Below are 24,292 nucleotides of genomic sequence, written 5' to 3'. Positions count from 1 at the left end.
CTGTTTTTTACGCCTAAAAACTATTTAATTATGAACCAAAACCAACTAGCCCAGCAGCAAGTGCTCTTGGACTATATTTCTAGTACAGTGGGCCCTTCCTTTTGTGTGTCATCTCCACGTTTCATTGATGATTATATCACATGTGTCGTCGCCAACATCTGTCGTGCAAGGACAGTCGCCTTGCATCAAGAACAGCTTGGTCCCCGTTGAAGTAAGTGCGTTTTCCGCCATGTGCTTCCTTCATGGGGTCACGTAATAAGAATTAGCGAGATCCTCAGGTCGGAGTTATGGCGCCAGAATCGCCTTTTTTATGACCTTCTGCGTGTCGCCTGCTTCGCACAAAGTCCTGCATGTAAAAAAAAAAATGGCGCTTTGTCTTGTTACCTTCCTATGTGTCTCGTCTGTTTTTAGCGCCTAAAAACTATTTAATTATGAACCAAAACCAACTAGCCTGTCTAGCCGAACTAGCGTCCTCTACTCAAGGTGGGCTACCAAGCACGCCGTTATGCGATACTGCGAGAGGCGACGACACCGGGACAGAGAAGGGAGATGACAGTCGCGCAATGAACTCCACGCCTTCACCGCCATCAAGAGCTACCGAGCAAGCGGACGAAATCTGCCTGCCGCACGGAGGAACGCAGGGTAGGCAGGCGGAAGGAAAGGAGGCATGCAGGGAATCACTGTTGGTCACCGTGTCTGTTTTGTATGATTGCGGTTAAATTCTTTGCGGAAACTACTTCGTGACTTCAGCCACAGTTTGCGATAACGCAACTCAGATAATTTGGGCGTCACCCTTCTGCCGCAGTCTGCCGGCGCCGCCGATGCGGAGTCAGCGGACTCGTCTGCCTTCTAGCGGCGCGAAGCTGATTGGCTCGGTAAAGTGACCACGTGACTTTACTCACGCGACGAGCGCGAAAAGCCGCCTAGGGCCAGTACACGCCGGATCCGTCGCTGGCTCCGCGTGTTTTCTGGTCGATTTCTGGCGCGGTGGTCAGTGCTTGCGAGCTTGGCGCGTCATGGCGGCAGCGGGACGAGGAGCTCTGTACCGAGTGCGAGGCTTCGCCAGCGGCGTCAACTGGCGACCGACGCGGTTCGCCGAGGATGTCTCGCAGTACCGCAAATGCCATATGTGCCGTGTGCTTCCGAGAAGAACGGTACTGTTGCCGTGCCAGCACTCCTTGTGCGAGCCATGCCATGGAAGGAGCCTCAAAGATGGCCGAGGAGCCTGTCCGCTAGACGGGGAGGGATTCGAAGACAACGAGTGTCAGAGGGTCGACGTGCCCGCTCGGAAAGTGGAGAACTTGAAGGTAAGTACGTACTACTTTCGACACTTGTGTACTTTTGTGTGCGGGGCGGAGGCAGTGAGTAAATTTTGACAGTGATTAAACAATCTGCTTCTTCTCACAAGGGCTAAGCAGTACTTTTAGCGTCAGTTAGTGCTACATATGTATGATTTAAGTTCTACAAAAGAACCGCTATGCCTTTATTTAACGTGGTATGTTCAGGAAACGCTCGGTTAGAAAATTAAAGCTGAATTAGCAAAGTGAATGGTTACCAGGTAATGAAACAGGCAATTTCCTCGCTGGCGTCCCAGAACCCTCCTCTCAGCGCCGCCCATCCTCCTCTGCTCCCGTCATCCTCCTTTTTTCTCCGTTCTCCTCTTTTTTTCTTTCACGGCTGTTGTGCTCTTCGGTCTATTCCTCCGGCGAGTCTGCCTCCGCGCACTGCCGCTGCGAATCTGCGCGTCTTCTGGACCGCGGCCTGGTCAGCGCGCCTCTCTATGTGCTGACGCATGAACACGTAGGTGGGGTTTGTAGTTGTCGCCAATGTGCAGCCTGCGCTATGGTGAGGGACGGAGCGGGGGGTGCGTATTCCTTTCGCTTGTCTCGGTAATACAAGAGAATATCCGGAAGGAGACCAGGCAGTGCGCGGGCCGCGGGCGAACGGACCGTCGTGTGAATCGCCCTTTAACGCCATTTTAAGTACGTGCGCAGTCGCCTTCTTTGCGCGAGGAACGTGCCGGCCACACAAATGGCTCGAAGGGCAACGCGAAAATCGCGAGCCGGCCGCCCTAGAAGCTCGCCAGGAGCAGAACAGCTGTGAAAGAAAATACGAGCAGAATCGCTTTATTAAGGCGAAAGCCTTTAATGCCTCATACTGTCGTGAGCAGGGAATGCTAGCGTGTTCGAGTTCCGGCGAAGAAGAAAAAAAAACTTTATTGAGACTGGGAATCGAACCAGGGCGTTTTGGCAATTTGAGCAAGAATAAAGACAGATCTAGTGAACGCTCGGGTGTCGTGAGTGAAATAAAACAAATAAAAAAATGCAAATGTGAAAAGAAACAAAGTAATAGGTTTGGTTTATGGGGTTTAACGTCCCAATGCGACTAAGGCTATGAGAGACGCAAACAAAGTAATAAAGAAATTAAACTATAAAACATGAAAAATATTAAAGAACACAGACCGCGTGGTCCAGAAGATGCGCAGATTTGCGGCGGCGGTGCGCGGAGGCAGACTCGACGGAGGAATAGACCGAAGAGCGCAACAGCCGTGAAAGAAAAAAAGAGAAGGGAGAAAAACAGGAGGAGGAGAGGCAGCGCTGCGAGGAGGGTTCTGGGACGCCAGCGAGGAAATTGCCGTTATTGCCATGAAACGTGCGTTGTCTCACTTTTCGGTGGACGCCTAACCACCCCTTGAGGGAAGGAAGGAAGGTGGGAATGAAAGAGGTGCCGTAGTGGAGGTCCCCGGAAGAAGTGAAGTCGTACAGGACGCGGGGCCTTTTGCGTTTCATCTCCATGGAAACGCCGTCGGGCGTGGTCGGTTCGAACACGGTTACTCCGGCTCTGTAGCCGAGCGCCCTTATCACCGAGCCCGCAAGCGCTATTCTGTTCGCACAGCTCGGCATGGGGCGGTGGCGGGTGCTTGACTTTGACGATGTAGGCTTTCTTGGCTCGACAGCATGTGCACGTGCGGATGAGAGAGCGAATGCGCGATTAGGGGTGACGATTCGACATTCTGTGATGGAGAAAAAAAATACTGTATACAGCTCGAGTTGGATGATGCAGCTCACCGGTAGTATAGTAGCGGACTGCACTTTGTCGCCGAGGCGCTGCCAACGAGTTTATCCTCCTGCAAAGTTTCTGAAGCTCGGCGCTGGTACAGGTTCTACAGTTTACAGCTACGCCGGGCGGACGAGGCTTTATTTTACCCAAATGTTAAAAAATCTTGGTTTCTGGTGTTCACTTTACAGCAACTTCATCGCGTGCGTTCGGGGCATAGGTGCCATCAAAAATAAAATAAATAATGGCCTTTTATGACTACCGCTGCTGACTCATGGGGCGTTACTTATTCATTTTTTCTCGAGTTTTGATGTTGCGTGAGTTTTAACCGATCGCTTGAATCTTGCAGTCTGGTGGTTGCTTGTCACCAACGGGGTCAATCCTAAGCATTTGTAGCAGGCTAAAGTATTGTGCGCGCGATATTTTGTTCTATGCGCATATTGTGCGGGCGATAACTTGCTGATTACGCTCGTTGCTTATGGGATTATTGCTTATTCAAGTTTCCAGGCGGCCATGAAACTTACTGCAGATTTCATCGCCAGCATGTTGCTGATGAATGAAGTGGTGTAGCAGACGTTGCCACAGAATCTCCCGGTATCTTTGACGTTCATAGTCCAAGAGGTTTGTGTTGAAGTGAGAGTCGAACGGCCGAGTGCTACCGTTGTGGTTCGTTTGCCGCTTGTGTCTGGCCACGATGCCATCGCGGGCCCGTACTTCATGATCCTGTCGCCGCTGTCTCGTTTCAGCGCCGGGATCTTAGGATCATTTCCCTGTTGACGCTTCGCCGGCATATGAATCCAGTTCTCGTAGCTCTCGCTACATCTTTACGGGGAGACGGTCACGGCGTTCTTTAGAGTACTGCAGCTGGTGAGCTAGCTTTTGTACTGCTATAGCGAGCGCCCACCGCGGTGGATCAGAGGTTAGGGCGCTTGGCTGCTCAACCCGGGGACGCGGGTTCGATCCGGTGTGCGACTGAGTTTCGTGCGTCTATCACGCACGGTGTTAGACTACGGCCGGATCTCGGATGTATGCGGATTTGAAGTGGCAATCTGAACGCTACACGCGAATAAAAAGAGCAAGACTCTGAGGCAGGTATGAGTATCGAGCGTTAGCTATATCGAACGAATGTTGCGTCACCTTCGCTATATCCGGTACAAATTTTTGTTATATCCGGGTATCTACTTTTCGAATGTAATGGGCGTTTGAAGTCATGGTTCGGGGGACCGAAGGTTGCCGGTGCGAATCCCTAGATATGCTACGCTTTGATTCGACTAGTACTCTTATGCTGCGTAACGCGCTCAATGGTTTGATACCACTGCGAACATTCTACTCCTATTATATGGTCCACAATCTTTGTACCAATGGTACCACCCACTGGTCCCACTTCAATGACCTTGTGTTTCATACTAACGCGTCCTTGAGTAATGAGAGTATTGGAGCTAACCCTCTAAAATGCCAGGGGAGCAGGAGTCAGTCTGTTACGTGTTCCCCAAGCATAGCGGTCGGCGGCAGTGGATACCACTTATATTCCACCTGCACTTTGTTTTCCCCAAGTTTTTCGTTGTAATCTTTTCCATGTTATCTTGTGAACACATCTGTTGTGACGCTGGCGCACCAACAAACTGTAGGGAGCGAATCAGTGACGGTGCGCTCACAAGCCGCGCTCTTATGCGCCGCAGCTCTGATGCCTTTCGAGTGATCGGGGAGAGGCACCTGCTACGCGGAACCGTACAGCTTGTCACTAACATGCAGTGGCTCAAAAGGGAAGCCCAGTGCAATTCTAAAAACATCACCAACGAATGCGCCCCGCTTTCGGTACGCCCCAGCGAGCGTTGAACGTGTCCAGAAATCATACGCAGCTTTCCACCCTTCGCGCCTTTTCTCAACGTAAAATTCTAAATAGCATTCTCTCATTGTGTACCGTCTAGATTTATATTAATGCGAGAGCATTATATGGCTCTGTGGCGTCAACAAAAAGTGTCCGCAATTTTGACCTCGTAATTACTTGGTTCCATGAAGATAAATGTGTGAGTGTGATTGTGGCAGATTGTGTGTGATATGTTGCCGCGCGAAAAAATTTGGTTCATGAGGTTTAATTAGGTAATTAACTAAACGCGAAAAAGTACTTACACGCCATAATAGCCATGGACATCGATATAGTATGTGGTCGCATTGGTACAGTGCGGTTCACCGCAGTAATGTGAAAACAAAGAACAAAAAGAAAAAGCGAAAATTGTAAAAAAATTAAAAAAGAAATCACGAAAACAGAAAAATTATAAAAAAAAAACGTTGACACAAAAGTGTAGGGAGAAATAGACGGCAGGGAAAGGCTTTCGCATTTCCGCTCTTCAGCACACTAAAGTGCAATCCTGTAATTTTTTTGGCTTCTGTACGGGTTTGCTTGCTTTGGACCTCTGCCCCTCTTTGCGTGCTATCCGCAAAGAGTTCAGTGTGTGTATCTATATTTGTAAATAATACTTTATGTCAACAGGCACACTGTGTCAATAAAAAAAAAGACACCGAGATTATATATGCTTCTTGCTGGCAACACAGCCCAAATCTACGGTTATTTCACCTGTCCTTCGGACAAAACGGGGCGGAGCTGGATACGCAGCAAGCTGGGGCGGAACAGGTGGCCCGCCGTCAGAGGTTGTGGTCTGTGGTCGCGAGTTGGTCTGATTGACTGCATTTGCAGTTCATGAAGATCCATCTGGATTGCATGCGCTTTCTTTTTTGTCACCAACGTATTAATCCAGGCCATGCGCTACAAAACGTTGCTGGAAAGAGGAAAAAAAAATCCAAAGAAGCCGCAATCTTTCCGGCACGATTCCTGTAGCTAGTGGCCTGTTTAAATGGGTTATCATTAGAGGGGTCAGTGCAAGCATAAATGGCGACTGCTGTCTGTCAATAGCCAGTGGCTGGTTGGCCACTTGTCTATACGAACGAACTTAGTAACTGACGCCTCTACTAACTTAGTATACTACCTCGGATATAACAAACCTTAGTAAGCCATCCCTGATATAACGACCTCTTATCTGTTAGCCTCGTATATAACGAACTTTTGTCTGAACAGCGGATATAACGAACTTTTTTGTCTGAACGACGGATATAACAAAATATATGGCTGCTAACGCATTCAAAACATCTACCCAGAATAACCTAAGGGTTTTTTTATTCACCCTGGTTTTCCCCGACCTAGAGCCTTCAGTCGGGATGCATTTGAAAGCGCTTACATCGCAGTGCACGAGTGCAGTCATGTACCAATTTCTAAATCTCGCGGGCTTTCTTCAAGTATTTAAAAGCAACCATGCGGATAATATTTTGTGGAAAACAATTTATATGGGCGTTTCTGCAGAGTCGCTTCAAGTTTTGCCCAGAAATATTTGCGCTATTGTTAACAATGAAAAAGATCACGTTTTTAAACGATCCGCATTAAAATTCCGGAGACCTTTCTTAGACGCCTGCGCAGAACCCTGCACTATTCAAATCTTCATGTAGCGCTCTGTAATATTTTAAACCGTGGCACAAATCAGTTGCAAAAACCTCTGGTACTGAATTTTGACCGTATTTATCAGGCATCGGCTACAAAACATGAGGAAGTTGCTCCAAATTGGATTTTCGCCTGCAACAAAGTCTGCTCCGAAATGCTCTCAGCCAGTCTTACCGCTGAGTGTCCCGCAAAAGATGTTTTATACCGCTTAAAAAGCACGCAAAGGTGGAGATGAAAACCGGTTTGAGCTGTAGACAGTTCCTTCTTTTCTTTTCTTTCAAGGCGCACTGCTGGAACGAACACCGTGGCTGCAACTTCGTAGGCAGCCTGCAAGCTGTACTGCAGCACTTCGAAGAACAATGCGGTTTCCATGAAGTCGCATGTCCACGGTGTGGCGACGGCGTGCCGAACGGGGACCTGCCGCCACGCTACGAGCTCGGATGCAGCCATGGGAAGCCTTTGGAGACACCGGACCAACATTCAGGGCACGGGAGCGCCGCGACTGCTAGCGACGTCTCCGCCCAGCTGCAGGAAGTCGAGGTGCCCCTGAAGGATCCCTTCCCGGCACATCACGCCCACGAAGGGGCGACTATGCTGGCCATGATGCTGGCCCTTGAGGCTCGTGTGAACGAGCTCGTCCAAAAGACGCGAGTGCACGAAGATACACTGAACGAAATGAGGGTCTCGTTGCCGGGGGTTTTGGAGACGCCGAACGCCGAGGTGACGCAGGCTATGGGCAAATATTTGGCCACCTTAAATGAAGCCCGCGAAGCACAGCAACGCACATGTTCTTCGGCACAGCAGAGGCATAGCGCGGCTGAAGGAAGCTCAGTTTCTGGAGGGTCGGAGGTAAAGGAGATGCCAGTGCAACCGCACCAGGGAAATGCTCACGGCCTTCAGAAATTGGAAGGCATGGTTAGCGGGGCGGTCGGCTACTTGGAAGAGATTCTTCAGTGTGTTCGCTTGAAGCTGGTATTCTCGTCGTGGCCTTCAGTCACAGTGGAGCATGTGCGTAGAAGTGTGCTGAAGCCGAGCCCGTCAGACAGCAGGGAGAAAAAGCGACTACATTTTGTTCTGAATGTGCATTGCGCTGAAGAACTCCATACTAGCGCACATCGCGGTGTCACTGCAGCCGCTGTAGTTAGAGCGTGCCACCTCAAGCAGGCGTGTTTCACAGTTCGCGTCCGAACTACGGGAAAGAATCGTGATCGTCTGGAAGTGGAGTTTATTTCGAGCAACTTGTGTGAAGCCACCCACCTTGAAAAAGCGATGACTGTGCAGCTTAGGAAAGGCCAATCTTACAACTTGCCGGAAGGCGATGGGTTAGTGGGTTCACCTTGCGGTCGCTTTCGGCTTTTTTATGTCAGTGCAGATCTGTGCTGTTGGTGGAAACCTCCATATGACTATGTGCTCACCTTTGACGTCTCAGTTGAGGAGTGATTAGTGGCTGTCAACGCTTCTGTTGCCACCAATACCTGATTCTTGATTTCTTCCGTTTTAGCTTTTTTTTTTACTACTTTTCAACTCCTTTAATTTAACATTGTAGTGCAGACCATTACGCTTTGCGCAGGTGTGCACACTGCGCTTGTTTATTTTTCTCTTTTACTTTGGGAAATCGTTTGCCAAAAGATCTGAAGTAAAGAATTGACAAATTTGCTCTTGCGGATATCTGTACTTCCGAGATTTTTCTTTTTTGTAACGCGAATCTTCGCGGAATACTATCCTTATCGCATGAGCCCTCAACTTCAGTGAACATTTTCAAAATCATCTTGTTGTTACACGCTTTGAAACCGGTTCTATGCTTTACTGGCAGCTGCGAGTACAGTGCAGTTAGAACGTCCATATGAATGTGTACATGCCTTTGTATTTTTCTCTAATAAAGCCTCGTTCAGTGCTCTTCATAGCATTCTCTTGTCGCATATGGGTGATTCCGAGCCAAACTCACTAGAGTTTGCTTTCGACATTTTCCGATGTATTTCTAAAATTTGTCGCTTTTTATTGAATGGTGGGATGCAATTTCCTTTACTATCTCAGGAGGAAATTTTTTCCGTCATGCGACAGCTCTCAATTTTCCGGACTAGTACAAAACTAGGTCGCTGTAAAATTTAGCGAGCACTTTTTTTCCATTTTTCCGCGCTAAATGTTTCATTAACTATCTCTGAGTTGTACTTTTTAATCAAGTAATTGCCGGTACAGTTTTTCATTTTCTTTACATTCGTTTTTTTAGTTATAGATACATCATTTTTTGCCTTACTTTAAAAACCCCGCGCAAAATTCGTGAACAATCTAAGATTTTAACCGGCTCGCCATATCCTAGTACTTGAAAATGTGCTGACACTAATGTTGAACCGAATAACGTTAAGAAAACGAATTGCCAGACCTGCAAAAAATTCGCGTTGTGCTGCGCATTTGGACGCCTCGGGGGATTTGAGCCTTGCCACCCTCTGCTTTCTTTCGTTTCTAGGTAACAGCATCTCTGCCTGAGCCGGCACACATGGCCGGGCCCCGTAGTTTTTTAATGTCATTCCCGCACAAACAAGCGTTCCACAGAGAGTGACCCTACCGTTATAAGGCGGTTTTACATCGAATCATGTGTTTCTTCGCATTACAACCACTTTATATTGTCACCGACGAACGGGTGACGTACCCAGGGAAGGTTTACTTAGACGTGCTGGGATACGCAAGGCAGCAGTGAGCTCCTAGCATGCCGAACGCTTTGCGAAAAAAATAAAGTTTACGCTTGCAGCGTAAATAGAGGAATGCAGCTAGAGCTAAGCTAAGGCGCAAACATCGCCCACCGTCCCCCCCACACAGCGACGCCGGAGCCATCTATCGGACGCGGCGTGCAAAGGAGTGGCACGAGCTGCGTGGTGTTCATGTGATGAATGCGGGCTGTTATGCCGGGAAACCCGCCCGGTTTCCAATTCTGCTGGCTGCTAACTTTCTCCCTGAGTTTCACAAAGGACTCCATGATCACATATCATCTCACCCATCATTTTAAACTAGAGAGGAGAATCATGCCCCCCCCCCCCCCCCCCCCGGACAAAAAGCCTGACTAAAGAACAAGAGGTTACGTGACGTCGTCTACAGACGAGATCGATACGCACCCCATCACTCCTCGCGCACATTTATCCAGATCTTTACAACCCAAGCTGTAAACACTGTGGCCAACGAGCCACCTACGATCACATCCTGTGGGACTGCAAAATAGAGCCACCCCCAGGTGATCTAGTTACCGCTCCTTCTCTCGAGCGCTGGGATACCGTGCTGGCTAGCTCTGACCCCAGAACGCAAGGTTTGGCGGTGGAGTGGGCTGACAGAGTCCACTTAACGCGATCGCTTGCCAAGCTCTTTCCAGCGAGTAAAATGTTTTAGAATCAATCCTGCGAACGTCCCTTTGAAAAGCCGTGGTGCTGCGCCGCAAGGCAGCGGCGCCCTAACGTTCCCTTGACAAGCCACGGCGCTGCGCCGTAAGGCAGCAGGGTCCTAAGGGAAAGCATTGGCGAGCAACATGCCCGGACATGCCGCAGGCTGCCAGGCAGCGAGGCCCCAGTTTCCCTTTCCCCCGGATCTCAGCGCGCGCGGCAAAAGTTGAATTTTAGTTCGCTCTAACGTGAGCTCAGTGGCACTGCTCCACAGCAAAGGCCAAGCGGGTGGCCGGCGCGGTCGCTGGTTGGACCTCTCGGACCGCCGTTAAGTGCTACTTCTGGATTGGACCGTTTTGAGTGACAACCGCTTTTCAGGCTTTATAAGCCGCACCGCTGCAGCGTGGAGGCAGAGACCGATCCAACGTGACTCGGGTGCTGCTCACGAGTGGAGTCGGATGGTGTGATGCGTTGGTGTCTCGCCGGTCGTCGCTGTGCGAGAACAGTGGAGTTGTGTTAGCTCTCGGCCTCCGTGCCGACGTTTTGTACAACGCCCTGCATATAGTGTATAAAGCGTTTTTCTTAGTCTCACCGACGCCTGGCTCGGACTCTTCGCTACCGCCAGGAGAGCTCGCAGCGCTCAGTCACAAAACAGATGGCGAGCGCTACGGGACCACCTCTTTGGCACAACAGGGTGGAGTATGGAATAATCTATTTTTTGTTATTTTAGTTTAAAAATCGGTCGCTGCGAGCACACCAATCGGCCCGCGAATATTTAAAAAACAAACACGGTTTTTAAAAATTCATAATAAACATGCTGGCTCAGTTCCCAAGACTCATACTTATTGCGAATGCTTCTTAGCATCATTTCTAAGCACTAAAAATATTTACAAGCGACTTTTAATTGGTTGCATAGTCCCTTTAAGAATAAACGCATTAGCATAATCGGGCACTCGGTGGACTCCGGGATGGATGAAAACTTTCCGCCAAACATGTGACACCTGTCGTGGAAGTAGTCTCGGATCACCACGTGGCTGCATACTCCGAAGGTTCGCGGCGAGCTTATACCTCTCTCTCTCTTTCCCCGGTGTCTGATGTCGGAATCGCACCTTAAACATCGATACATACGGATACGGAAGCATCAAACCATCAATGTACAATGAAAAGTCCCAAAATCGATTTATTCACGTGGAATTGCATAATCATTAATTATCATTGTCACAACTATGCACGCACCAGTACATGTCGTGAAGATACCACTGCAAGCCAAATGCGAGCGATTATGGCATATGAGTTGCGTGTCCGTATCGCAATCCAAGAGTACTGGGTTCCAATCCCACTCAGTTCTCCCATGTTTTTGACTGCTGACCCGAAAGACGCGGGTTTGATCCCGGCCGCGGAGGCCGAATTTCGATGGAGGCGAAATTCCACAGGCCCGCGTACTGCGCGATCTGAGTGCACATGAAAGCTCTCCAAGTGGTCGAAATTTCCGGAGCCCTTCACTACGGCGTCCCTCATAGCCTGAGTCGCTTTGTGGCGTTAAACCCCAATAAATCAACCAATTCTGGCAATTTACTTATGATTGTAATTAGTTTATTTTGTATTTATAAACGTCCCTACGAGGTTTGTGAACAACGCAAGCACCTCGGGATAGGGGCCGAGCCGGGGGGAGGGCCTGCCCCTTGCCGTCCCTCTGCGCCGTGACCGCAGTGAAGGTCTTGGAGTGACCCTCCTCCGCAGGCGTAGGGCGATCTTTGGTACATCTGTATTTGGGCTGCGGATTTAGGACTGCCATGCAACTTGATCAAGGGGATCAGTCTGTTTAGCTACCGGTGATTCGGGGCACTGCCAGATTAGATGATTTTGACTAAGAGGTAGTTTGCAGAGATTGCAAACCTCTGGGTCGCCTGTAAGCCCATTATGCAGAGTAACTTAAGGTAAGAAGCGATTGCCCTGAATTTTTCGCCAGGCTGTTAGGCAATCAGGGACTCCGGAACGTTTTTGGGAGTTGGGGGGGGGGGGAGTAAGTATTGTCTTTGCTTCTTCATCATCATCAGCCGAACTAGACCCATTGCAGGGCAAAGGCCGCTCCCATATTCCTCCAATTAACCGTCCTGTGCTAGCTGCAGCCACTTGAGTCCGGCAAACTTCTTATTCTTATTAATTATTAATGTTTTCATTCATTTCAGCCGTTTCCATTTTACATAGTTGCATCCTCGCTTATTCTACATTGGTATGTACACTTTAAAAATGTTTGGAAATTTCATAATTACTGAAACCTGAGCAGACCGCGCAAGTGAGTAAATGGATTTGAAAGCTGCGAAAAAAGCTTTTTTAATAATTCTGACCGGACCCTCGTCACGCAGGAGCGTTGGGATAAGTACGAGTTGTGCTGAAAGCCTGCTAATGTTAAAATCTGCAGCATGTGCTCCTAAAAGCCCATTTAGGTCGTTTGACGCGAAGTTTCGACCTTCAGCAGCGTCAGCCAAAATGCGCTGGAGGCTAATCAGCTGCTCCGTGCCAGGCTGTTCAGATCGCCGTCGGATCTCAGTGTTAATACGATCGATAGCAGCAAAAACTCTTTTCTCTGTAATGACGTGCCGTCAAGCGCTGTGAGCTCCTCAGGCTTGTCTGTGGATTGAAGCCTTCTGGGCGGCTGCGAAACTCTGGGCGCTCGAGGTTCCTTTAGACCTAACTCTGTTGCTCTTGAGCTCGTCCGCTGCCACAGGGCGTCAAATGAGGCGTCAGACCACAGCTCTAAGAACCGGTCACAAAGAGCCTCTGCTGCTTCTTTTGCTCCTGCAGCGCGGTAAACTGGGCGTTGAAGCATCCTCTCTAATTCCTCGCTCGGGCCTAACACGGCTATAGAAAGGTTGATGCCCAATAAAATTTCGAACTTCTTTAGTGCTTTTTTCTCTTATCCTTTTAGATGTCTTGCCGGTGGCGCTGAGAGAGCTTTGAGCTTGCACCAGTTCCTGCAAAGTTGCCTGCGCTCTTTCATAGTTCTCAACGAACCTTTCCATTGATTTCACTCTTACTGTCCAACTCGTTGGACACAGTGGTAGCAGTAGGGTGTTGTGCCTAGAACAATCTTGCTCGCCGGCATCATTACCCGGGGGAAGTACAACGCTCGAATAAACAGTCTTCCCGTTCTTCGATTCGAGTATTGCATTGGAAACATATTTTACAATTTGGAGAGCGTCGCCGATGACATCGCAGTTCTTTGCGACCTCCTAGATTGCCAAGTCTAGGCAGTGATTACTGCAGTGCACAAATATTGACTGTGGTTCAGAATCCGCAATCCTTTTCTGCACGCCAGTAAATCTGCCTGTCATGTTCGCTGCCCCGCCAAAAAAGTGCCCCCTTATCACCACAAACATCAAAACGCACAAATAAAGAAGCACACGGCAGCTCGAAGCAGCTTATGATGGCACGCACGCAGAAACAAGCACGGCCGCGGAGGCTGTGAAGCGACGGATCACCGGTGTTTACGTCACCACTCCGCGGTTTCCGGTTTTGGCTCGCATCGTCAGGGTCATCAGCAGCGCTCGGCGGACCGCGGGGGGCGGAGCTACCAATAATTTTAAACGGCGATCACGTCGCTCCTAAGTTATGAATCTGTAAAAAAATTTCACCCGCATGATTTATAAAGTTCCCACATCCACACGTGAGCATTTTAATGAATTCGAAAAACTCTTCAGCTTCCCTTTAACATCTTAACCACACATCAGTGACACAAGCAGCAACACTGCGCTTAAGGCTTTCGCCTCACCGCACTTTAGGTCAACAAAGTGCCCCCTGAATTTTTTGAGTTTTGTTTGTATGCGCTTGAATTAAAATTACTGCACAAATTAGAAAACAGTGCGTTAACAGCATGTCAAAATTTTGCCGCTACTTTTCGGACCGAAATCTCTAACCTGTCTGAACCTTTCTCACATCGAACGACACGTATTTCACTAAGCGTAGCTGTTCTCTATGCTTGGAAGCAATCGGCAAAAATTGGCCTGTCTTAAATTTTGCGGTGCCGGCACCACAAAAAGCTTTTTCCTTTCCCCTTTATTCTGATGAATCAGCGGCCCATCCCTATCCTTCCCTTACTACCGCTCCTCCGCAGCACTGCCAAGAAGAGTTTCCCGGAATACAGGAGTCAAGAGCAGTTCTGGCCTCCACAGAGCATAGGCATGAGTCAGCTGTTGATACCTTGTTCTCTGAAATGGCATAGTTGGACGAGCACCTACAGAGCACTCTTCCCCCATTTTCAGCTGGCATCTATTGAAGAAAGGTCCACTGACATTGAAAATTCGTGTTGGTGCTTTCGAACTTGAAAATTTCGAAGAATGGCAAACGCCGCGACGCATTTTGTGCCGTCAATTGCATGGGCAGGGGTGGGGGGGAGGTGACTAAGGAAGGGCTTTCCATCTGCTTTTTCTTTATCCTCTTTCTTATCTCGTCTTTCGCTCCTCTTACCAGCTTCACCAATAGCGACCTGCCCAGGTATTCCTCTTTCCACTTCCTCTATATCCATTCATTCTCTCTTTCATCCACACGTGACCTGGGCCGCAGTAGAGACTACGCACTTTTCAAGCAGCTGTTGCTCTGGGCTGGTCGCCAGTTGATTTCAAACGTGCAGTTGGCGTGAAGGCAGCCTTGAGACTCATCCTGCATTATGGCGAGCTACGACCCATCAGTTCTTGAGGTGAGTTAATCCTGGTGTATTCATTTGTCCGTATATTATCGTTTATTTCATATATGAGTTTGTTGAAGGATTGTAGTGCTGGCGATCTGACATGAATGCGCGCTCTTGCATGCTGCTGTTGGAATTGCAGGTTTGTTCAGACTTTTCTGATATTCATCTCAGTAAGCTTTGGTGATATTAATGAGTAGAAACAGGCACTAGATGGAAGAAATCTCGGTTCCCTCCTGACCGACTCGACTTGGAGAGCGCAATTGTCTGCAAATCGAAAAGGAATGTTGGACGGAATTCCGTCTTGCGGGCGAAAGTTGCAGGGGTAAGATGAAATTGCAGTCGGGGACAAATGTCTCCGGACCACATGTTCCTCTAACGAAGCCGATAGCTCTGCTTATTATTCGGTGGCTGGAGACCACACTTGTGGAGGTAAAAGTTAAATTTTTGTTCTTTCATCTCCACAAGTGCGGTTTCCAGCCGCTGTCTGATAGTAGAGTTATAAGCCTCATTTGAGGAACACGTCGTCCGGAGACTTTTGTTCCCGACTGTACACCCAATTATCCAATGGAACAAATGCACCTCTTCCGTAGGTTTTTTCGTCCTATTAAATGCGCATTATACATAGGTAGTTGGTTTTCGGATGTTATTTTTTCCGGAATTCGGGAGATTTAAATGACGCAATATGTTTCGAAGCTTCAATTCGGGTTACTCGGTAATAAGTTCGTCAGTTCGGGGTTTTTAGTGTCGTTTTCAGTAGCACGAGGCAGTTTTATAAAATTGTTCTTTGGCCTGCTTTAGAAACGGTGTGGCATTTTTTGCTCATTCTGTCAAAAAAAAAAAACAGAAATCGAGGGTCCCACAAAAAATTATCGACGACTTCAACCTTTCTGTTCCCAGTCTGTTGAAAATATTTTTTCTTGTATGATACCAAACTTCTGCCGAGCACTCATGCGTCTGAGAAAGAATGGCTTGACTATGTTTACATTGCGAGAACTTTCAGTATTTCGGCAGTGATTATCGACCCACAGTGGCCTTTCGATCACGGTGGCTATATTGGCGGGCAGCGCCTAATGAAGTGACCCGATAAGGCGTCTCACGTTTCTTAATATTTCTTTTCAAATTTGTCCACAATTTATCCTCATGAAAGGTCGTATTAAAATAGGTATAAGATCCCCATAGGACAGAAGACAAATCTCTGGGATAAGGTCTAGATATCCCCATATAATGTTTGTTGCACCCCCTCAGCTTTCAGAACAACAAAACCAGTATCTTCTGGAAAGCTGATTTTCGAAGAGCAATCGGATTTATCCCTATTTCGAGAATTCCGTTCAGGGATGCTAGGGAAGTAAAGGAAACATACGTATGGAGCCTCGACCGCATGTTACGCTCGTCACCTTAAAAACCGTGCATGATTATTAATAACCGCACAATCTAAGTGCGCATGATGATGAACAGGGCGATTTGGACAGCCTTCAGTAAAACTGAACCGGTTGAATCGAGACGCCTTGATAACTGCGACTATTGTAATGGTCGCCATTTCGCTATATTGCTTTTTCCATTCTTGCCTCATCATACAGAGATACACCCAAGATGCGGATGAAACAGCGTCCCTGACACAGTTCGCGGACCCGAGGGCAGTATTCCTCCGCGTGCTGAGCGAAAGACCGTCGGCCACGAATCTTGTCCCTCAAGCAGAAACGAATTCCACCTCCCGAATGGCGGACAGGCGTGCAAATGATGACATATTCTTACAAGAGGTAAGTACCTTGTATTGCTTTCAATAAGCCTTATTGACTCATCACTCTGGTCAACAACCACTAGTACGAAAGCTTCCTTCATGGCACGACGTTCTTACGGCGATTGGTGCGGGTCAACGAAATGGTCCAGCACTGCTGAGCTATAGCGCGCTGTGAAGTGTACTCTTGTCTTTTGCCTCCTTGTGTTCAGATGGCGGCACAAAGAAAAAATGCCAAATACACCTTCCTACTACTGCTCTAATAATAAGCAAAAAAAAAAAGGATTTGACCGATAGAATTCTGTGACATGGTATCATGTTGTGAAATTTAAAATCGGCTGAACTGAGCAAGAGTGCGAATAGTTAGGCGAATCGGAAAATAGCGAAACACTTATTGCAACTTCCGATCTGTGATCCTTCCCAGCTTTTTATGCTGCGGCAGTCATATCGACATTGTGCGTACGGCTAGAAATGGAATTGGAGCTTGAAATGAAGCCGAAAACTTTGCCGTTCGAGGAAAACCCGAGTTCATGCGATAGTTATGTCGGGAAACTCGATTACGTTGTATATAGATCCACGTTGGCTCGTTTAAAAGTTATCTTTCGGAGGTACTGCAGTGGTTAATTAAACTATCCGCAGCGCTTTTTTTTGCACCTGCTCTCGATGTTTTATGTTAGTTTGCGTAAATGAATCCCAGATAACTTTTGCATAGTCTGGAACTGACTGTATCATTATGTTATATGTTAGTATCCGATCAGGAAAAGTACTCCGTGAATACTGCGGAAAATTTTAATTTTAGACGTGTTTCTGGCGGCAGAGCTTAAACCTTTTTTGAGGAGCTGGAAGTTACTTCCCCAACTCGTCTCGCGGTGTTTTAAAGATACACTGATATAAAATTAACTTTTCTACTCGCATATTTCGCTCTATGATGTGGATCACTTCACCAAAGGTGAACCTCAAGGATGCAATGTGAGCTAAGAAAACTCCTTTGAAAAACATTTTTTTATAAGCGTTCCCTCAGCTGGTGGCAGGAACACCACCTCATCTTGCATACGCCACACATCACTGTGGGTCCATAGCCTAAAAGCTACTAAAAGTGCTATTTCTCCATATTGCACTCGTGGTCGAACAAAGTGCTGTCTGCTGGGAATTCAGTTGACCACGCACAGTAGTTGATTTTCTAGGGGGACACCTGCTTTTACGCAGTCATCTGTCTCTTGTCCAAACTCAATTCTTCGTGAAGCTAGACAACGAATAGCCTTGGTACTCCACCCCCAATTTCGCTGTGCTATACATTTTCCTTTATTGTACACTCGCAAGCGTCTGCATGACAGGAAGAGGAAATTATATCTGCAATGTACACACGATTTGTGCATGTTTGTGTCTTGAATGCATTACGTTTTTGTGTCAGTGTGCTGCTTTATAAACTGGGCGAATTACATTTCGCATAATACGAAATTAGAACCTCTTGTTTGCAGCTGACATTGAGGGTCCAGGGCTTGAGGTATCAACATCTCCATGTGACACTTGGACAGTAGTAGCACTTTGGCTCACTGACATTGTTAATTCTTCTCTAACGGTGGACCTCTAAATGCCTTGGAGACGAGATGAGATTGCTTTTGGGCATTATGTGTGACATCATTATTCAAAAATTTAATCTTTGATCTGGTCTCTTATAATGTACTTTTTCATTCCTCTCCATTGCAGACGAAATGGCCCATCGAACCGGTATTTTTGAGCGGCCAAAAGGTGGTGGATCGTTCAGTACGGGAGCGCAATGTTCACTGGCTCATCGGGACCCGCAACGTGCTGCAGTTCTCGCCGGAGACGCTTTTTCTCGCTGTCTCCCTGGCGGATCGCTACTTACAGGTAAGCAAAGCTTCTGTCTACATTTGAGCCATGTTAACAAGCAGCGTCCAAATATAAAGTGGAGTATTAGAAAATTCAATGGCGATATAAATTCGAACGAATTCCGAGATGGATCAGGCGAATGATGCCTTAGCGTTACGTTTCACCGGAAAACGAATTTAGACTTGCATCATACAGAACTCGAGGGCGTTTCCATGCGAATTTTACATTAGTTGTCTCATTTGTGGTGCCTTTTTTTTATGTAATTCTTTCTCTCAGCTTTGTAAGCACCTGTGTGTTACAACAAGGCATCTGCAGATTTTATTGTTCCTACTCCTGCATTCGTAAAGAATCGAGCTGTGTTACACTTCGCCATACACATGGTGCTTGTTTACCGTTTGCGGCTGTGTGAAAGCACACCGCCACTGCTGGTTGGTTGTGGGAACTGTGGATGCTGCAGCTTCCGTTGGTGCCTCGTACTGAATGCATTCACTGGTAGATCAGGTTGCAGTTGCCGGGGCACTTTCATCTGTTATGCATTCGATGCGTTTCGAGCTTGAATTCGAGATAGCTTACGTCCTAAGTATGTACAGAGGGCAAAACGCATGTCTAGAACACGCTCTGAGCGTGTTTCGGGCGTCTCGGGCGATAACTAGTGATTAGATATGGTCAAAAATGGTCTGGGTGTAAACATGTGCCGTTAAACTCACCGAATTCCATCATCATTTTTTGCCTTCTTGGTTGCAGCGGCTTTGGGAGCTCCGGAAAACAGAGTTTGGTTGTTCTAGGCATGTGTTTTGCCCTCTGTACATATATGGACGTAGTCAAGAGCGAATCGTTTATACAAACGTGAGCTGTCGTTATTAGCTTCATTGCATTTTTCATATCGTCTACCCTTCGTTAGCGTGTTGTGTTCATTGGAGCTTACCTAAGGGCTTTCCACTCCATAGCACTACACATCCAGACGCGAATTGCAGCTAGGCAAAGTGCATATGAATAAGCTCTTAGGCCTGTTTTTCTGCAGTTTTGTTCACCTTTAGAGTGCCGGAAGAATCTGTACGTGTATACAAGTTCTGCGGTGAGCTATGAAGGAGGACTATCTCCTGACTGTTCTTTGTGTCCGGCATATGCTGCTTTTCCTTGTGCAGATGCGCCCCGTTGATAAGCGCCAGACGGAGCTGCTGTGGGCGGCAGCATTGTGTGTTGCGGTGCAGCACAAGGAGCCCGAGTGCCACCTTCCCTACCGTTCCTACCCCGCATCGACTAAAGGCACGGGAGAGACAACGGAGCGAGATCTGTGCGCCATCGAAGAGGACATTCTCCGGGCTGTCGATTGGTCCCTGGACCTGTCGTTGCCCCTGGACTTCCTGCGTCGCAACTGCAAGGCTGCTCAGGTGGGTGCCTGTCGTGCTCTCGGTTGCATTCTTGGCTTAGAGGGATCTGCGGAGGATGTTGCACATTAACTGATTGCTGCTCGCAATCTATGACGTGGCTCCGCTAAGCTATGAGTTGGATAGGTGCTCGATACAATCGAGCTGTTAGAACATACAACAGTCTGTCGTACCGTCGGCACCATTATATCCACGCTGTTTTGAGATTCCGAGGGGAGGGGTGATATTTCAGTGCTTCATGTAGAGCACACAAAGGAGCGCAGGTGATGTGCAGACGCTTAACTGCGGTCCAGTTCATGGTGATTTGCCTTCGAAAGATTAGAACCTAATTCGTTAGAGTATATTTTGGTTCAGTAAACTGATTCTAGAGGCCCGTGTATTGTGCGATATGAGAGCACGTTAAAGAACCCCAAATGGTCGAAATTTCCGAAGTCCTTAACTACGGCGACCCTCATAGCCTGAGTCGCTTTGGGACGTCGAACTACATTTTGGTTCACTAAGGTGAAGTTGTTAATATCGCGAGTCGGTATGTATTCCTGGGTTCCGCACGTGCGCTTCTCCACTCGATATGGCGCCTCGGTTTTTTTTTCTTATAGGAGCATAACCACCTAACTTCGGTTGCATGTTTTCTTCGTTGTAATCAAGCGAACGACAATCCTATACATTGACCAGTGCGTTGTATTCGCCTACGACCATCAAATCATTTTTATGAAGGTTCGTTTTTGTTCAACAGCCGAGCGATGAGTGCGACGTCATAGGTATGTACATCGCACATGAAGCTTGAGAAAATCTGCGAAATAATCCCTGCTTCTTTGTCTATGTTAACTACAATGATAATGCCCACCTGCTTTAAGAGCCGGAACACAATTTCCCGAGGCAACGATTATGTTGCAGGATTTCTTTTGTTTCGCGTTACTTGTGGGAACCTTTGACGACAGAGTGATTTTTTGGCTTTTAAACCTGAAACCGTAGGATGCGAAAAAGGATTCGATTACAAATTGTTTACCGGTCGCAGGCGAAAACTACATTGAGATGCATGTATACTAATGCTTTGAGCATGGTTATAAAGAAAACACGAAGCGATCAATTAGGTGTGTGCTTTCCTCTAAAGGCACGTTGAGGACGCCTCTATCCAAATTTTGTTTTTAGTACAGTCAATTATACAAGCTTTTCTGGGCATGTTGTTGCTTTTTAGCAGCCGCAGCGGGTGCCTAAAACTGATGAAATTTTGTTTAAAACTTTTCATGCAGTGGGTGAAGGTGCAGCTTTGTTTGCGCAGAAAACTTTACACACTGCATTTTAAAGGAGGGATCGAGCTGTAATGCCGAAGGATATTGTTTACTTATTGAGATTTGGTGTCGTGCCCACGCTGGCCAACACCAATTTATCATTATTTTCAGTTTAAAACCCGAATTTCTCCTAAATTCCCCGTGAAAACCAGGCAAGCAGATAAGCAGCGCCGCATTCTTGCTTTTGTTTGTTGGTTTATTTCTGACCAGTTGCTTGGGAAGACAACTAGCAAAATATAAAGCTCTTGTCTCTGCCACAGGCATGTGCAGATAAGTTGTTGCCTTTTTAACCGAAGTAGAGGTTCCTAATAGTAATCCCTGGCTACCACATGTACCCTGTCCTGAACAGGCGAGCAAATAGGAGCACCTGACGGCGATGTACATCCTGGAGGTGTGTCTGGTCGACTACACCATGGCCTGGATAAAGCCCTCCAAGAAGGCCGCATCTGCTCTCTACTGCGCCATACACTTTCAAGGAAGGAAACATCTATGGTATGCCACTCAGTCCTTACTATCTGTTAATTTTTTAGAGCCTATGAAAAGTAAAAACACACTGTAATCAAAAGATTAATTTCCTCAAGAAAAGCTACATTACGCTTGGTAATGCCTGAGGTACAACTTTAGAAGAGAGCTGTCGCTGGTCCAAATTAGGGACTTGTAAAATTCTGTATGCTACCTTTTGTGAGGAGAGATGCACCACTCCCCTCAATGATATTCTCTTTCGAAAAGGGCAGGGCTTGCTGGCTTTAAATAAATTTATAGTTTGTAACTGAAACTTTTCCGAAGTTTTTTAATATACTACTTTTTGAAGGTGTACAACTTTGACATTTCCTTCTTGTGACTAGAACATTGCTCGCGCTCCAATGATATTCGGTTTCGTGAAATTCCACTGTGATCATACGTTTCCTCAGTAGAGCTGGCGGAATAAGTGTGCGTTTAAGAAAGCTTCCAACCGAATAGGTGAATCATATACGTTTTGTAACTCTGACTGGGGCCATAGTAGTCTTTTTTCTTATCTGCCACATGTACGAACCAAATACACATGTGCATTTCTTGCAGGGCATCATTTGTTCCTGAATAAGAACAATCATATCGTATGTTTCTCACGAGAGGACGGTGATCGCCATCATGAGAGGCAATACGTATTCAGTGTTGCATTACAAAAAAAAAATACGTATAACCCCCCGCTAATTACTAGACGGGAAGTTTTCCGCAACGTCAACACTGCAGTAGCACTCAAATGCCCTCTCGAACGCGTATTTTTTTTTCTTCGGGTGTGGGTGCGACTACTAAGCGCACTACTATTCATTTGCAGTTGGGACCACAAGATGCAGTTGACCAGTGGCCACGATATAGGTTCCCTGCAGCCCATAGTGAAACGGATGCAAGAGTTCCTGCTGGTCGCCTGCGAGAGCAGAAAGTGGGTAGGTATAGTTTTCCATGTTTTCAGCGCATAAGTCTAGAGATACCTCGTCTATTGGCAAAGTGCGTACATGTAATATGCGGCTCCTTTAAACGTGAGTCCTCTTTCGTTGTCTTGCAAATAGAATCCATAGCTGATAAACACAGTGAGCAGCAACTCTTGAAGCAATCATTTTTCAACGGGGAAGATTTTGAGATCGCAATTTTTTCATACGTTTTAACAATCAGTATATACGCAGTTCGCCTATCGGCGGGCTTCCATATTTTTGCTGATGACGTTATTGCTAGTGCCAGGTAGGTTCCCTATTGGTTTTCCACAGTAGCGATGGAAAATTTCAAAAAAGGGTTAAAAACGCAGCGGGAGAATCGACCATTGCCTAAAGCATGTCTATAACAATACCTTACAATATGCAAACTTTTCGTCCATGAAATCTGGCGATGTTGGTAATACAAATGTTTCATGGCTTGTTTTTTCTGCGCCTGCTGATGTAAGGTTGTTATCTTGCGTGGGAACTACTGTTCGGATTGTCATTCTTGGAAAAACCTTAGTACACCGATCTTGCTGCATTTGTTTGTCCCTTGTGGCAACACACTCAACCTTTCGTGCGCTCTATTGCAGACTCCATATGAGATCTACGAGAAGGACTGGTCTGAATCTCTCGGCTGATCATCGAGCTCCAAAGCCCAGCAGCTTCGCAAGATTTCAAAGGGGGCCTTGTGAAGTTCAAGCTGCACATTCCAAGGGCTGTCTTCCACTGCATATTATGAGAGCTTTACATATTTTTGATGGCACTCTCTGTTCGCCCAATATTTTGCATGCATGCATTTTGTAATAAATTTTCACATTCCATTTCTCGTGAACAGCTCTCCTGTGTCCCTGTGCAGCAGCTTCCTTCCTTCGTGAAGTGGCGCTGGCACTGTAGTCGCACAGCTGTATCTTGAATGCGGGAGTCAGCAGCGTTCGATACTATGATAGTGATATCTGCAGAAGACCATTTCAAGTTTGATAGCTAAGAATATTTTTTTACACCCTGCACATTTCTACATTGAGAATTTTGTGGAGCAGTGCGCCTCAGTAGCGGAACCGTTCAGTCAGTCAGGACACAATTGTCCAGTGATATGCGAAGGCTGCACGCCACGTAGAAAACGCGAATGTCAGAAAGAAAGGCAGCGGATAAAGGTAAGAGAGTAGTCGTGAAATATGGACTACTGCAAGATATTATTGCCAACAGGTGACCCTTGTTATAGCTAGATTTCGATGTTGCTTAGCTTAGTGTGACTCCACTTAACTGCCAGTGTTGTGCTTCTGCACGAGGTGCTTTCAAAAACAGTCGGTTTTTATTACATTCGAGTCACCGTAGCGCCCGGGGCCGTTCTTTTGTGCATTCATTCTCATTGTCTTAGCGTAGCTATTTTGAAAAAAAAAAATTATGGCTGATGTGTAAACATTACAGAGGCTCTGAAACACCTTCCGAGGAGAGCACATGAACTAGCTGAAAGGCTGCATTTTGTTGTCGTGAACTTCTCAGCCGAATAATGTACTTCTGAGCGCACCATAGAACTCACAATCACTTGCGATACTTGGCGAACATTTTCCGGCGACTTTCTTTTGCTCGCACCCTCTCCGTCGCTCACACCGGCGTATACCAGTTCAGAGATGGCTATTGATTAGATTATCTTAGGGCGGTTCAGGAAGCTCCGCCCCTGAGGGTGGGGCCGGCGTAGGAGAGCCGACCTTCCGGCGTGCAAAAAGTTACTGGATAGGCAGATGCGCGAAGGCGCTTAAATTCAGATTTTCGCCGCAGATAGCTTCCGCTTCTAGAAAACGCATTAAAAAAATTTGGTGTGCAGTATTAGGGAAGTGGCGTCCGTTAACACACCAGGAAAACCACTACTTTAGTAAGGCCCCTTTAAGTTAAATCGAACATTATACTGTGACGAGATGGCCTTGTAAAAATTTGAATTTCCTTCTTCAATTTGGGAGCCGAAGTACACAACAACAGCTGTT

General features: G+C 47.1%; 1 protein-coding gene and 1 pseudogene across 1 annotated transcript; both read left to right on the top strand.

The window, feature by feature from the left end:
* The first annotated feature begins 965 nt into the window (after window positions 1-965).
* On the top strand, window positions 966-8,396 carry LOC149335759 (uncharacterized). Its single transcript, XM_089554543.1, has 2 exons — window positions 966-1,307; window positions 6,830-8,396. The coding sequence occupies exons 1-2, from the start codon at window positions 1,017-1,019 to the stop codon at window positions 7,985-7,987; spliced, it is 1,449 nt and encodes a 482-aa protein (XP_089410669.1). The 5' UTR covers window positions 966-1,016; the 3' UTR covers window positions 7,988-8,396.
* A 6,182-nt stretch (window positions 8,397-14,578) lies between these two features.
* Window positions 14,579-22,951, top strand: LOC149335758 (G2/mitotic-specific cyclin-B2-like; annotated as a pseudogene).
* The last annotated feature ends 1,341 nt before the right edge of the window (window positions 22,952-24,292 follow it).

This window comes from Amblyomma mixtum, chromosome 7 (assembly GCF_055824585.1).
Source record: "Amblyomma mixtum isolate Tamu chromosome 7, ASM5582458v1, whole genome shotgun sequence".
NCBI lineage: Eukaryota > Metazoa > Arthropoda > Arachnida > Ixodida > Ixodidae > Amblyomma > Amblyomma mixtum.
Note: the sequence above shows the minus strand (reverse complement) of the source record. Positions and strands in the feature narration are given on the sequence as shown.

Bases quoted from the DNA above. Each gene is read 5' to 3' on its own strand.
- LOC149335759 (XM_089554543.1), top strand. From the start codon at position 1,017: ATGGCGGCAGCGGGACGAGGAGCTCTGTACCGAGTGCGAGGCTTCGCC. The intron at 1,308-6,829 runs GTAAGTACGTAC...TTTTCTTTCAAG, and splicing joins GGAAAGTGGAGAACTTGAAG to GCGCACTGCTGGAACGAACA.